This window comes from Orycteropus afer, unplaced genomic scaffold (assembly GCF_000298275.1).
Source record: "Orycteropus afer afer isolate SDZICR_OR568_19922 unplaced genomic scaffold, OryAfe1.0 scaffold00038, whole genome shotgun sequence".
NCBI classification, from domain to species: domain Eukaryota; kingdom Metazoa; phylum Chordata; class Mammalia; order Tubulidentata; family Orycteropodidae; genus Orycteropus; species Orycteropus afer.
Window position 1 is genome coordinate 7439102 of NW_006921625.1, and position 13179 is coordinate 7452280.

A 13179-nucleotide genomic window follows, 5' to 3' on the forward strand; every position below is an offset into this window, starting at 1 on the left:
TTTCAAGAAGGCACTTGATGCACCGTATGCTGAATGAATGATGCTGGGCACTGAGGTGGTTGCCAAAGTTTTAATCTGGTTCTAGAGGCGCAAAAAAGTACCATGGACGCCCTACCAGCAGCTGCATGTTTTCCGGGGTAGACTGAGGCCACAGGTGTCACTGCTGCCTGGAGTCCAGTGTGAGCCCCAGAGTCAGGGCTTGACCTGGGCTTGAAGGGTGGGTAGAGTCAGGAGCGCCCAGAAAAGCGTAAGGGAACCGTGGGGGCGGGGGATGGGACGGGTGTGGAGGTCACAAACAGGAAGCAGGAGCAAAGCCTGAGATCTGGGAGTGAGAGAGGCCTGGCTGACAGCTGGGGAAATCCAGGTGTGGCAGGGGACTCGTGGTATGAGGTGGGGTTGGACAGACATGACCACGGAGAACCTCAAATGCCAGGTCGGGCTGGCTGCCCAGCAGGTAGCCAAGAAACGGTGGCCGCCTGTGAGCAGGGAGGCTCTGTCTGCGTTGCTGGAGAGGCAGAGCTGAGGGCAGGGAAGGGGACAGGAAGCGGTGGTGGGCTGCAGGGGCCCGGCCTAGGCGTTTGCTGCCGCCCCCGCCATTCACACACCACTTCACACCCGCGTGCTGCCTTTGTCTGACCGGACACGACTGTCCTCACTGCGTCTCTTCCTTTCCCACATCCACTCTGCTTGAAGTACAGCGAGAGAACCACGGTGCCTTAAATGACTCCCAGAGTTAATAAGATCCAAACACAAATAACTTTACATGCAGATCTTGCTGGAAGAACCCCATGTATAAACGCGATCTTAATTTCCCTTCGAATGTCACAAGGGAAGAATTCTTTTCATTCAGTTACATAAAGAAACTGCCCTGGGGTGGGCTTTTCCAGAGCGGTCTTTCCATGTCTGAGGGAGTCCTGAACCGGAGGGTTTCTGTTGGCAACGGTCAGAGAATCTTAATTTGAGAACTCGGTCCTCGAGGGTGATTGCTATGCGGCAGCTGTGTTTTATTCCAGTTCTAAGAACATTTGAAATTTAATTTGCTGTGGGTACTTGAAATGCAAAAAACATTCCAGTTAAGAGTGAGTTGCAACCCTTCGCTGGACACAGGGCATAGTGCCCTGAGGAATGTAACTGCTTCGGCTGTTTGTGAGTCGTGAGCACAAAAGGCTGGCGCTCAGTGGACTGACTGTTGTGTGCCGACACTGGCCAGACCGTCAGGGTTAGGAACTAACGAGGAAAGCCCGGCATGAGCCCCTCGTTTCGAGCTCGAATTGAGCATTTGGACCTCAAGATGAAATGGGGCAGTTACAAGCCATGGTCTCTGGAGAGTGGGGGAAGAAAAGTCCACTTGGTTGGAATCCAGGGTGCTGGTTGTGTCCCGGCCTCAATTGAGGCTGAATGTGGGCAAGTCCCGTCAACCATCTTTACTCCAGTTCCCTCATTTGCAGAATGTATGAGTCTGAAACCCTAGGTACAGGGACCACCCAGTAATAAGCATCCTCACTTCTGCCATAAAGTTAGAGTTTCTACTAACCAAACCCACTGCCATGGAGTTGTTATCAACGCAGCACCCCTAGAGGGCAGAGCAGAACTGCCCCAGAGGGTTCCAAGGCTGTAATCACTATGGAAGCAGACAGCCACGTCTTTCTCCTGCGGAGTGGCTGGTGGGTTCGAAGCACTGACTTTGGTTAGCAGAGTGATTAACCACTGTGCCACCAGGGCTCCCTTCCCGCTGACTAGGATAGGAAAATGAATCGGGGCAGCCCGTCTAGCCACTAACATGTGAAAGAGTCTTTAGAGTATCAGGTAAGAAGAAAATTAAAATACCTGGGTAAAAAAGACACATTTTTTGTTTTCAGAACTTCCTTGTGCTTTGAGTGAAGGTTACAGAGCAAATCTGTTTTCCATTCAGCAGTTCATCCACACTTGTTTCACGTCACTGACGGCAGTACCCTTAATATAACATCACTCCGCCCACTTACTCCCTGTGTTTCTCGTTTCCAGTCCTTCTCTCCTAACCCTTCTTGCTTTCTGAACTGTCCTTGGGCGAATACTGCCCTTTTGACCTCCAGTGCTTGATTGTCCTAAGGCATATGCACCTTCCTAGAGTTACTGTTCACCTTGTAGACCTATTAGTGCCTAAGGCATTTGACTGCTAACCAGAAGGCTGGTGGTTCAAACCCACCAGCCATTCCTCAGAAGGAAGGTTGGGCAATCTACTTCCATAGTGATACTGCCTTGGAAACCCAAGGAGGGCTCGCTATGAGTCGGGTCCAACTCGATGGCACATAACAACAACAACATTGTTTGACTAGAAATTGAGCTATAGGAGTGAGTTCAGTTCTATGTCTGAAGGGTGACCCGTAAGCCTGGTCCTTTTAATGATGTTGAGTTTTGTTCCACATTTTTCTTCCACTCTATCCAGGGTCTTCTAATGTGACCCCTTTCAGAACATCGGTACTGGTAGCTGGGTACCATCTAGCTCTGGTCTCAGGGTCTTGGAGGTTCCTTTGGTCTGATTATTTCCACGTGTCTTTTGTTTCCTTCACTCTTTGCTCCGGGTGGGGAGAAAGCAAGTAATTCACCTTATGTGGCTGCTACTCACCAAACTAGGATGTAGAACAGTGTTTCCATGGACTGTCCGTGCACCGACTGATCTTGATGTCTCCCGAGACTATGGTACCCCCAGGCCCACTGACTCCCTCAGGATTTTTGGTCATGGCTAAGAAGTTTTCCTAACTTTGCCCCCTGTATGCGCTAGTGTATTCATGGATTTATTTGCAGTACATGTAAATACGTATGTAGAAATGCCCTGTCAAACCTATACCTATTTGTGGGAGCGGTCCCATCTTCCTTCCCACGCCATTCAGCTTGCGAGGCTGCCTGTGTATCCAGCCCTAGACGGCTGCCGTCCTCGGCTGTTGCAGGACCGTGTAGGAATTGGATCCACTCCTAGATGGCTGCCGTCCTCGGCCGTTGCAGGACCATGTAGGAATTGGATCCACTCCTAGACAGCTGCCGTCCTCGGCTGTTGCAGGACCGTGTAGGATGGGATCCACTCCTAGATGGCTGCCGTCCTCGGCCATTGCAGGACTGTGTAGGATTAGTATTTACCTTCCCAGTGCCTTCCATTCCCTGATCATACTGTGCTGACCTCCTCATTGTGTACTGCTTTCCCCTTCCCCCAAGCTAACAGGTGTCTAAGCTCTCTGGTAGTGGTTTGCCTTCCCTTCTCCCCCCACCCTGGTAGCCATCAAGAATTTCTTTTTGTGTGAAACCCTTTTCCTGACTTTATACAATAGTGTCTCGTACAGTATTTGCCCTTTAACGATTGACTCCTTTCACTCAGCACAACATTGTCTAGGTTCATCCATGTGCAGTTTCACAGATTCCACATCGCTCTTTAATGGTACGTGTATGCCATTTTGTGTATGAACTGTACTTGGTTTATCCTGTTGTCCACTGATGAGCACTGAGGTTGTTTCCATCTCATTGCTGTCGTGTATAGTGCTGTGATCAACACAGGTGTGCCTGTATCTGTTCATGTCACAGTTCTTAGTTCTCTACCATCTATACCTAGTAATGGGATTGCTGGATCATATGGTATTTCTATTTCCAGCTTTTTAAAGAGGTGCCATACTGTTTTCCACATTGCTTGCACCATTCTGCAGTCCCACCAGCAGTGTGTAAGGGTTCCAGTTTCTCCACAGCCTCACTAGTTGTTGTTGTTTTGGGTGAACTTTGCTGTTAGCCCTGGGGTGAGTGATCTCCCTGTTGCTTTGATTTGCATCTCTCTAATGGTTGGGCAATCCTACTTCCGTAGTGATACTGCCTCGGAAACCCAAGGAGGGGTCGCTATGAGTCGGGGCTGACTCCACGGCACATAACAACAACAACAATGGCCAATGAGTATGTGCATTCCTTTATGTGTTTGTTGGCTACCTGAACACTTCTTTGAAGTGTCTGTTTTTTAATTGGATTGCTTTTCGATGTTGAGGTATTGAAGTATTCTACAAAATTGAGAGATTAGCCTCTTCTCTGATAGGTCATCGCCACCCCGCTATCTGTGGGTTGTCTTTTCACTCTTTTGGTGAAACCTTTTGATGCACTTAAATGTCTAATTTTTAGGCGGTCCCAGTCATCTAGTTTGTATTCTGATGTTTGTGTGTTTTCAGTTATGTCTGATCGTGTATTTATGCCATCTGTTAGGACTCTAAGTTTGTCCCTATTTTTTCTCTGATTGTCTTTATAGTTTTAGATGTTACATGTGGGCCTTTGCCCGACTTGAGTTCATTATTGTATATGGGTGTAAGGTATGAGACCACATGATTTTTGTGGTTGCTCTTGATCATCAAAAGCCAGTAAGATGTTCACGGATTGGGCTGCACTGTGAAAGGCATCCAGCTTTCTAACTGGAGCAGTGATGTGTAAGAAAAATGAACTGCTGGGGTCCATCTTGAACTATCTAGAAATAGTTCAAGATCTGGGTGATTAATTAGAGAGGAGGCTTCACTCAGATTCTGGAAGTCTTGATTTTTCTTGGAATCAAGGTGAAACACATTATGACCTGCGTGGCTGGGACTGAATCTGAAAGGTGTCCTTACTTCAGCCTCATGGGGTTTGTTAAGCCCCATTAGTCTTTTCTGATTGGCTCTCAGGAAATCAGTACTGGAGATATGACAGCGACAAGGATCAGGCCCAAACAGAGGATAAGCAAGGAAACCACTACCCCAGACTGATTTCAGAAGGATTTCCTGGGATCCCAAGTCCCCTGGACACTGCCTTTTATGACCGACGAAAGCAGCTAATTTACTTCTTCAAGGAGTCCTTGGTGAGTACAGGCATTTCCAACCTAGGGTGGCTTCTGTTGCCCCTACCTGAAGCTCGCCACATGACCAGGTTCTTAGTGAAAAGCCGCTGCTACTTTGCTCAAACTGGGGCCACTCAGTTACTGCAGACCCGCAGGGCAGCTGCAGACCACCCACCACACACGGGAAATGGTAAAGAACTTCCAGCAACGATCTGGTGCACAGCCAGACTAACTTACCTCATTGCTGTCAACTCGCCAAAAAAGAAACTCTGTGACTTTCAGAAAAGCCAGGCTTACTGTCTAATCTGCTTTGCAGGTGTTTGCATTTGATGTCAACAGAAATCAAGTACTTAATTCTTATCCAAAGAAGATGACCGAAGCGTTCCCACCAACAGCCTCACACAGCCATCCTGTCAGAAACATAGAGTCAGCTTACTACTCCTACGCACACAGCTCTGTGTTCTTTCTCAAAGGCAATGCCTACTGGAAGGTGGCTAACGACAAGGACAGACGGCACAATCCTGGGCTTCCTGCTAATGGATTATTTCCACAGGAGTCAATCTCAGGGAGATGGTTTGACCTGTGTGACGTCCACACGGACACGCTGAGCATATAAGGAGGGTCTCCCCTCTCACACGTAAGGGCCGAGTTCTTCCCCAAAGTAAACAGACACGTTCAGCAACTGCAGCAGATTGGTTCTGAGTTAAAACCCAACAGAAAAGCATTGTCAAAATTGTTGAAATACTTTAAGAATCAAGTTTTCAGTCAAGATACAATCCGCTGAATAATTCTTGGTTGCTTAGGGAGGTAGGTGATGCGCGAGCGTCCTGCGGGGCCCTGCTTGGCCTTCCTGTCGGCTCCAGGCCCGTCTCCACAGTGCGTCCACCCCAGCTGCAGGCCGGGGAGGCAGGCAGCCACAGCCAGGAGGCCTGGAGTAGGCATGGCTACGGCTCCCCAGGGGAAATCCGGGGTGTCCTTTCCTTTTCTCAGAGCTGACAGCATACAAATGGTTCTGCGGTCCTTCTCTCTTCATCTTCCCAGCTCTGCCAGAGGCCAGGACAGAGGCCACTGCGCCTCTTTCTAGTTAAAGACACTACACTCACCCGCGTCCTGCCCGAAGTCAGACCTGGTGCAGAGCGTGAACATCACCTCCTGACTCGGAGCACTCCGTGCCTGCGTGGTGTATGGCACGGACCTGCGCTGTTCCTGGCTGCCTACAAAGCAGGACACACCCACATGACAGCTTGTGGAGGCCCCGGAGGCTGGGAGGTTTCCCTCTCCCAGGTCTAGGCACCTGGCATTGCATGGTGTCCCTTTAACGTTCACATTGTTTGGCTACCACTGCTCCTTAACACAAATAAAAATAAACCAGAAAACCAGTGTCAGAGGTACTGACGAGGGGAGACTGTAGGAACAGAATTAACCAAAGAAGCTCCGTAGCGGCCAAGGTCAGGCCACCAATACAGCATTTCTCCTAAAGGAACTGCTAAACCACAGATAAATTTTAAGAAGCTCAAATTTAAATTTAAATTAGCAAACTACAAATTTGAAAAAGACCTTCACATCAGTGCTTTGCCAAGGGGCGGTAGCTGGTTTAAAAACAAATCCCCCCTTGACTGAAAGGCTGTTTAGCTGGAGACCAGAAGACAAACGGCCCTGCCACCAACCAGCCTTGACACCGACTCCTGCTCTTCGGCCTGTGTGCAGGGCCTTCTGAATTAATTAAGCCTGAAAGCGCGGCAGTGGTACGGGCCCCGGGGCTCCCGTGTGCAGCTCATCAGCAGCCCCGAGCGCGAGCCACTGCCGGCGGACAGCTGCTTCCCAGCGAAGCAGAGCCTGAAGGCTGCGGCGCCAGCGTCTGTGACCGGACACAGCTCTGCCGTGGGCACTGGACTAAACAGATGACCAGGAAGGAGACAAACGGCAGGACGCTCCTGCCCTGCTAGGGCAGATGCTAACGCTCCAGCAGTTGTCAGAGAGGAAGCGGTGTGCACAAGCCCCGCTGAAAGCCAAGTCTGTGCCTGACTGCTCTCCAGTGCGGTGCCAGTTCCCTCAAGGAAGCCTGGCTGGTGAGCAGACGGCCGGCCGCCTGTGAGGTGGAGGCGCAACGGTGACGTGAGGCCACAGCTGGACGGGCTGGCCAGCCTGCAAGCAAGTCAAAAAACACCTGAAGGCAGTGCAAGCTCCTGCCTACCCACAGAGTTGTGCACACCAGCTGTTGACTGATGGCACACAAGAGGTGTGATCTTCCAAAATGACAACAGGGCCAGTGCGGCCTGGACCTGTCGACGGTGAGCAGGGCCAGAGCCACTGGCTGCAGGGAGGAGTGGAGGGAGGGAGGGAGGAAGGAAAGGAGGGGGTGGGACGGTCCAGCGAGGATCTCATGGATAGCAGAACTGTACTTCAAACGTTTTGATCTTTCCTTTGAAACCCAATGTAAAGAACGTGACATGGAAAAATACAAAGACACTTTAAATAAATAGTTTATTTATTCAAAATAGCTTTCTTACCTTATTCACAGTTTTTAGTTTAAAAAGGAAAAAAGGGATAGTACCTATTATTCTTGATCAACTGTCATACAAAGTCAAAGAAAAGCTACTCCCTTCAGAACATATGCTAAGTACAGAAAAAGGTACAATGGCCAGTCTTTGACACTCCCGTGCTGAGCTCCAAAAGGACCCCGTTCTGTGATGTGTGAACAAGAAGAGGACTGTGCATGCGCACAGGAAGTGTCTTTTTTCCACTCGCATCAGTAAACCCATCTGGATAGAAGTCCCTGTGGCCAAAGTAACATTTCATCCAAAATAATCCCACCTGAAACCCACCCAGCTCACCACACCTCAGAAACAGGTAGAATGAGACTGCGTCACAGCCGGTCTGTGAGTGCAGAGACCGCGTGCTTCAGAGACATCTGTGCAGGGAGCGGCAGAGTTGATTCTGACTGTAGCATTTCATGAAAAGCACCCAAAGAACCAGACCAGAACCGTCTGCCTGGGAAACAGTAATGGGTGTCTGCTGCTGTACCTGCCTGGAACAGGTAGTCCCCTCCCATTTAGTGAAACGAAGCACCAAGTGGACGAGCCGGCGCCTGAGTTCAGAAGGCACTGACTGCACGTCCGCGGCAGCAGAGCCACCTCACTGAGCCATGCCGCCGAAGCTCCCGCCGCTGCGGGCAAGCTGGTCCAGCAAGCGGACCACGACGCCGGTCCTCTCCGAGAGAGTCGCATCTCTGTTCGCTGTCGCTCTCAGAAGCTGGGAGTAAACCTGCTTGTGGGCTCTGAGGACGACATCATCTTCCACGTTACTGTGGGGGTTCAAAACGAAGCCAGATGACAGAACTGGTCAGCTGGTGATGCCCACCAACAGTACAGAAAGAGACCCAACACAAACAGGAATAAGCCAGCGGTCACTCTTCACCCTCGGTCGTGGAGTGCACATTCTCTTGAACTGGGAGCAGTAGGGAGGGGGCACCACGTACAACCAGCAATTAACAAGCCCGAGGGCCCGAGGGTGGACACCGCGAACCCAGAGTGCTGCCAGGGGTGGTCCCGGGGGAGCTGTGCGGCAGCATCTGCCCTGGTGTAGGCCCCACCCTGCGGCCCTCACAGTGGGAGCAAGCTGCCCGCTTCCAGAGCACCTTGGGGCTGCTTCATGGACAGTCAGAACTACCCAGCACTCCCACACACTCCTGACTACAGGGATTCTCGCACCCAAATGTACTCCAACGTCAGCACCACTTGCGGACAAACTGTGTCCATTAAACACTGTTTTACCAAGGGCTTCCTTAGTCTGCTGTTTGTTCTGAAAAGATTAACCCTTAGGACAGGTCAGCAGATTCTGTTTTTGTTACTTCTCGAAAAGACATCCATAACTGCATGGTAGCTCAACTCTAGTGTCCACTTTTGTAATGAATCTGGACATGGGAGCACTGGCCACGCATACCAGGTGACAGCCAACAGGTCCAGTGTGCACGGCCACAGCTGAGCCTCCCAGAGCCTGTCACCCGAGAAGGGCAAGGACTAATATGTTTATTTCACAGATACAAAAACTAAGGTCCAGATCCAAACCCGCTCCCGTTGAGTTGATTCCAACTCGTACTGACCCTAGAGGACAGAGCAGAACCACTCCATTAGGGCTTCCAAGGCTGTAATCTTTATGCCACATCTTTCTCCTGTGAAGCGGCTTGTGGGTTCAAACTGCTAGTGTTCTGGCTCACAGCTGAGCACTAGCCACTGCACCAGGGGGGCTCCTAAGGCCCAGAAGGATTATACAGTTTGGATCAAGGGCAAAAGGCATGTTTTCTGACTCCCAAGGCTACGTTCTGTACCCTCTCTTGTGACCCGTTTCCTTCCTTTCCTGGAGTGCCTGTCAGCAGGCCTAGCAGAGAGCCAAGGGCAGCCTAGAACCTCCTGCTTGCCCACCCTAGGCTCCGGCTATTGGAATCCCTTCCCTCTGGGCTCAAATCGCCCTTTCCGCCCTCTGGCAGTCCTGCCCAGCACACACACCTGTCGAGACCCACTTCTGTCTAATTCTCACTTCTCTTGGCAGACGGACCCCTCTCTGCCCCTTCAGTTCCACCCACAGCACAGTCACTGGGACTGGACATGTGCATTCACTGCCTACAGCTGGGCAGGAGCGGCCCTGTTCCGTTAACTTTGATCATTTTATAAACATTTAAATTACCATTTCATAGTAATCAATACAACAGCCCTTAAAAATCAGGTGTTCAAAATAGGATCTCTTCTCTACAGACAATGATGTCACACCGTCATTTCAGTGGAGTGGGTGCCTAACACAAATTTACGGCAGCTGGGGCCATGCACCGTGAACCGGCCACGTGCACCTGTGCACTCTGAAGCCTGAATCTCCAGCTGTCCATCTCCCCCAGTCACTGCCTTCCTTAAGCAGCTCTCAGTGATAGTTCTCAGAACGATGAGCCCTACTCAGAAGGGCCCATCAGTTCACGGGGCTGTTTACTCCAGAGGTAACTAATTTAGTCTTTTATTTTCCTTCTTGCTAATCTTAACCAAACATTAAATGTACACATCCAGCCTGGAAGGACCCATAAATCTACAGGATTTGTTCTCTGCACCAAGGCAGGCTCCCTCACTTCACAGATTACTTCTGTTCTTCACAGTTTTTTGTTACATTCAACCCAAAGTCACCAACAGGTCAAGAGGCTCCAATCTACTAGAGCACTGACAACTGAAACAAGGGCAGCCAGAGTCTTCATCCAGAGACACCCGACCTCCCAGACCCCATGCTGTTTCTGGCAAGACAGTGGCAAGATGCTGCCTCACAGCTACAGATGTTCTGTTTGCTTATCAGTGAGAGGGGAAGTCACTGACTTCAGAACCACTAACTGTCTGTGTTTGGAAACCTGTAAACAATGTGTTAGCACAAGTATCACATTTACAGTCTGTTGTTTAAACACCTTGAAAAATCAACACAAACTACCTTACTAGGATTTTATGTAATAAGATCCATAAAGTAAGTATTTCAGACCAAATACTTTCCCCACAGAACATGAAAACTTGAATCAACAGAGGGGTAGAGGTCCCTCCAGTAAAATAACTACTAGCTTATATATACGACTGTTCGATTATTGAAAGAGAGTGCAGGACTGGAACTATCAGCTGTTAGCCAATGACCTCAATGGCCAATTTATGGAAACAGATGAATTTGTTTCTCACATACCACGTGTTTACATTGCCATCCTGTGGAAGCCAACACTGTTCTGTAAAATGGACCCCCCACTCTTATGTTCAATTGGGTGTCCTTGCACCACTGTGCCCTTTGCCTTTGGACTATCCAGAGAGATCGGCATGTGCTAAGGCCTGTGTACCAGTAACAGGATGTGTGACAGACCCCAGGCTGAATGAGACGGCACAGCACCTAAATATATTCTTAGTGCCACCCCGACACGCACCTAATAAAAGCTCTCATTAGGCTGGACAGAGTTACACTCGATTCAAGCAATCACAGATCAGAAACAAAAATACCTGGGGCTGGGAGAACCCCAGTGGTCTCAGCAACCCCTCAAAGGCCAAGAGGGAACATCGGGTGCTACGTACAAGTGTTCTGCTGTGTGAGGCACTATCCGTTCTCTAGAGATGATCAGCTCGTGGGCAGGTACAGGATGACTGGGAATGACGCCAGCATTGGGGGGTCAGGGCAGTGGTCTTTTCCTTTCCTCTAGTTTCCAGACTTTGTCATTCGGCCTCTGAGCTTCCATTCTTTAAAAACACCTATTATCGACAGCACTCTCCCGATCCAGCACGCTGGAAGTCCACGTTAAATTAACAGCACCAAAGCACCTAGTGCAAGCCCACAACCTATCTGCACAGGTGACGTAAGCCAGTAAGGACGTCTCTGTGGCGCCCGCCCTGCTGTGACCCTCAGCAGGCCCCGTGGGCTCTGAGGCTGCAGCTCCTCTCTGCACTGACTCGGCCCCGCGTGTCAAACTGCAGTCCTGACTCCCCATCACAGTGTTCAGAATGTCCCTAAAACATCTAGGGTCTCTGCCAGGGTCACCCACCTCTCGCAGGGTGGAGACCACAACCCCAGGGGTCCGCCCGCAGGCAGCACAGTCTCCACGCTGCCAGCCTACAGCAGGCTGCCTGGAGTTGACTCACCTGCTTGACTCTCCAGGTGGAGACCATGCACATGACACACAGGAAAGAACACGACCTGTCCTGGTCAGTGCCAGTGGCGGTTACAGCACAGGAAAGGTGCTGGGAAGGAAATTTCTACAAAGAACAGAATTTAATTTACCTTGTTTTCTTTTTAGTTGAAGAGAGTAGTTTGATGGATTGAAGGAGAAGGAATGACAGCCGAGATTCAAATATGCCAAGGAGTCTCACCACTTCCTCTCCATTGAGATTAGGAGCCACATCAGCAGCTGGGGCAGGCTCATCACTCTTGGGCTGAAAAACCAGACATTTCACTTAAGCTACTTGGGAATGAATCCTCTCGTGACCTTCGGGACACAGAGTGCCCACCTCGTGTCCTCCTCTGGGGTTTACTAGGCAGCGACATTTCCACCGCCAGTGCAGCTGCAAGGAGGGGACCTGTAACTGTCAGGAGTAGCGTGTATGACAAATGACTGCTATTACAAGGTAATAGGTAGGGTGGTGCATCCTGGAGGTGTGACTGTACAACCTCCCACCTCTTCTGCCTTTGTTACTGGGAGGTAAGCTTTCGAAGATCGTTCCGGCTTCCTGCACATTATCTGGAAGTTGCCTTTCTCATGATGATCCCATGTTGGCACAAACACAGCATTTTCAGGCTCCTGAGTTATATGTACTTGTCAGAGGATTAGGAGGCAGTGCTGAGTCCAGAGTAACATAGACGTCCCACACAATCCTACCCTAGAATCCAGCAGGGCTCATATGTCCCATATAATCCAAACCCTAGAGTCCAGGGGGACATGTCCCACATAATACGCATCAAAATCTACTTTCATGACAAGATTTCAGAGATGCTCCTTGATCCAGCATGCCTTCCGTCAGTGAAAACACACGGGAGCAACAAAAAATTCAAAGCAGTAGGGAACTGGGTCATGAAAGGATTGAGCTCTCATACTGAGTGACAGGATTGCCACTTCATTACCAGTAACCTTTTTAACCAAAACCAAAAGAACAAAAACAAACGTGAGATCATTTTGATAGATTAAAACACATGATAAAGACATCTCACAGCCACTAGGTACTTAATGTAAGAAATGAATCCTGCCTGAGTGTCTCCTAAGTTCCCAGTGTGAGCTGTGAAGGAAGCAGTGTGGCGACGGCTAGGCACAGAACTCAGCAGGTGAGCGAGCTGGGTAGGAGAGCAGGAAGCTGCAGTGCCTCGGGCCTGAGGGAAGCCAGGAGCAGCAGCACACAGCCAGCAGGCAGGAGACGCAGCAGGTAAGCATGGCCTTCCCCAGGGGCCCGCTCACATCCAGCACTGCTCCAGGACGTTCAGTGCGGGGGATAGGGGAGGCCTGCGTTAACAAGGGTTGTATGCCCTCAGTCCCTTCCGATCAGGCTTTATGGGCTTTTAAAAGGTCAAACCAAAAAAAACCAAACTCACTGCCATGGAGTCAGATCCGACTCACAGCAACCCCTCCTTAGCGGTACCACTACAGAAGTAGATTGCCCAACCTTCCTTCTGAAGAGTGGCTGATGGATTTGAACTGCCAGCCTTCTGGTTAGCAGTCAAATGCCTTAGGCACTACACCACCAGAGCTCCTTTTTTTTAAGGTCAAAGTATACTTAAAATAATTTTTTAAAAATACAAACTATACTTGCAAATTAAAGAGTTTAATAATTCCATCAAGCAAATCTAACAAATTACTGTTACTATGTTAATGTTTTTCTACACACACA

At 49.9% G+C, this 13179-nt stretch overlaps 2 protein-coding genes across 2 annotated transcripts in view; one reads left to right on the forward strand and one right to left on the reverse strand.

The window, feature by feature from the left end:
- Positions 1-5426, forward strand: part of MMP21 (matrix metallopeptidase 21) — a 9075-nt gene extending 3649 nt beyond the window's left edge. The window contains exons 5-6 of the mRNA XM_042780405.1: positions 4659-4831; positions 5127-5426. Of these exons, the coding sequence (XP_042636339.1) occupies positions 4659-4831; positions 5127-5426 (473 nt within the window). The remainder of the gene's footprint in view (positions 1-4658; positions 4832-5126) is intronic.
- A 2519-nt stretch (positions 5427-7945) lies between these two features.
- EDRF1 (erythroid differentiation regulatory factor 1) overlaps positions 7946-13179 on the reverse strand; it is a 39288-nt gene continuing 34054 nt past the window's right edge. Inside the window, exons 24-25 of the mRNA XM_042780406.1 lie at positions 11585-11736; positions 7946-8114 (exon numbers count right to left, since the gene is read on the reverse strand). Of these exons, the coding sequence (XP_042636340.1) occupies positions 7946-8114; positions 11585-11736 (321 nt within the window). The remainder of the gene's footprint in view (positions 8115-11584; positions 11737-13179) is intronic.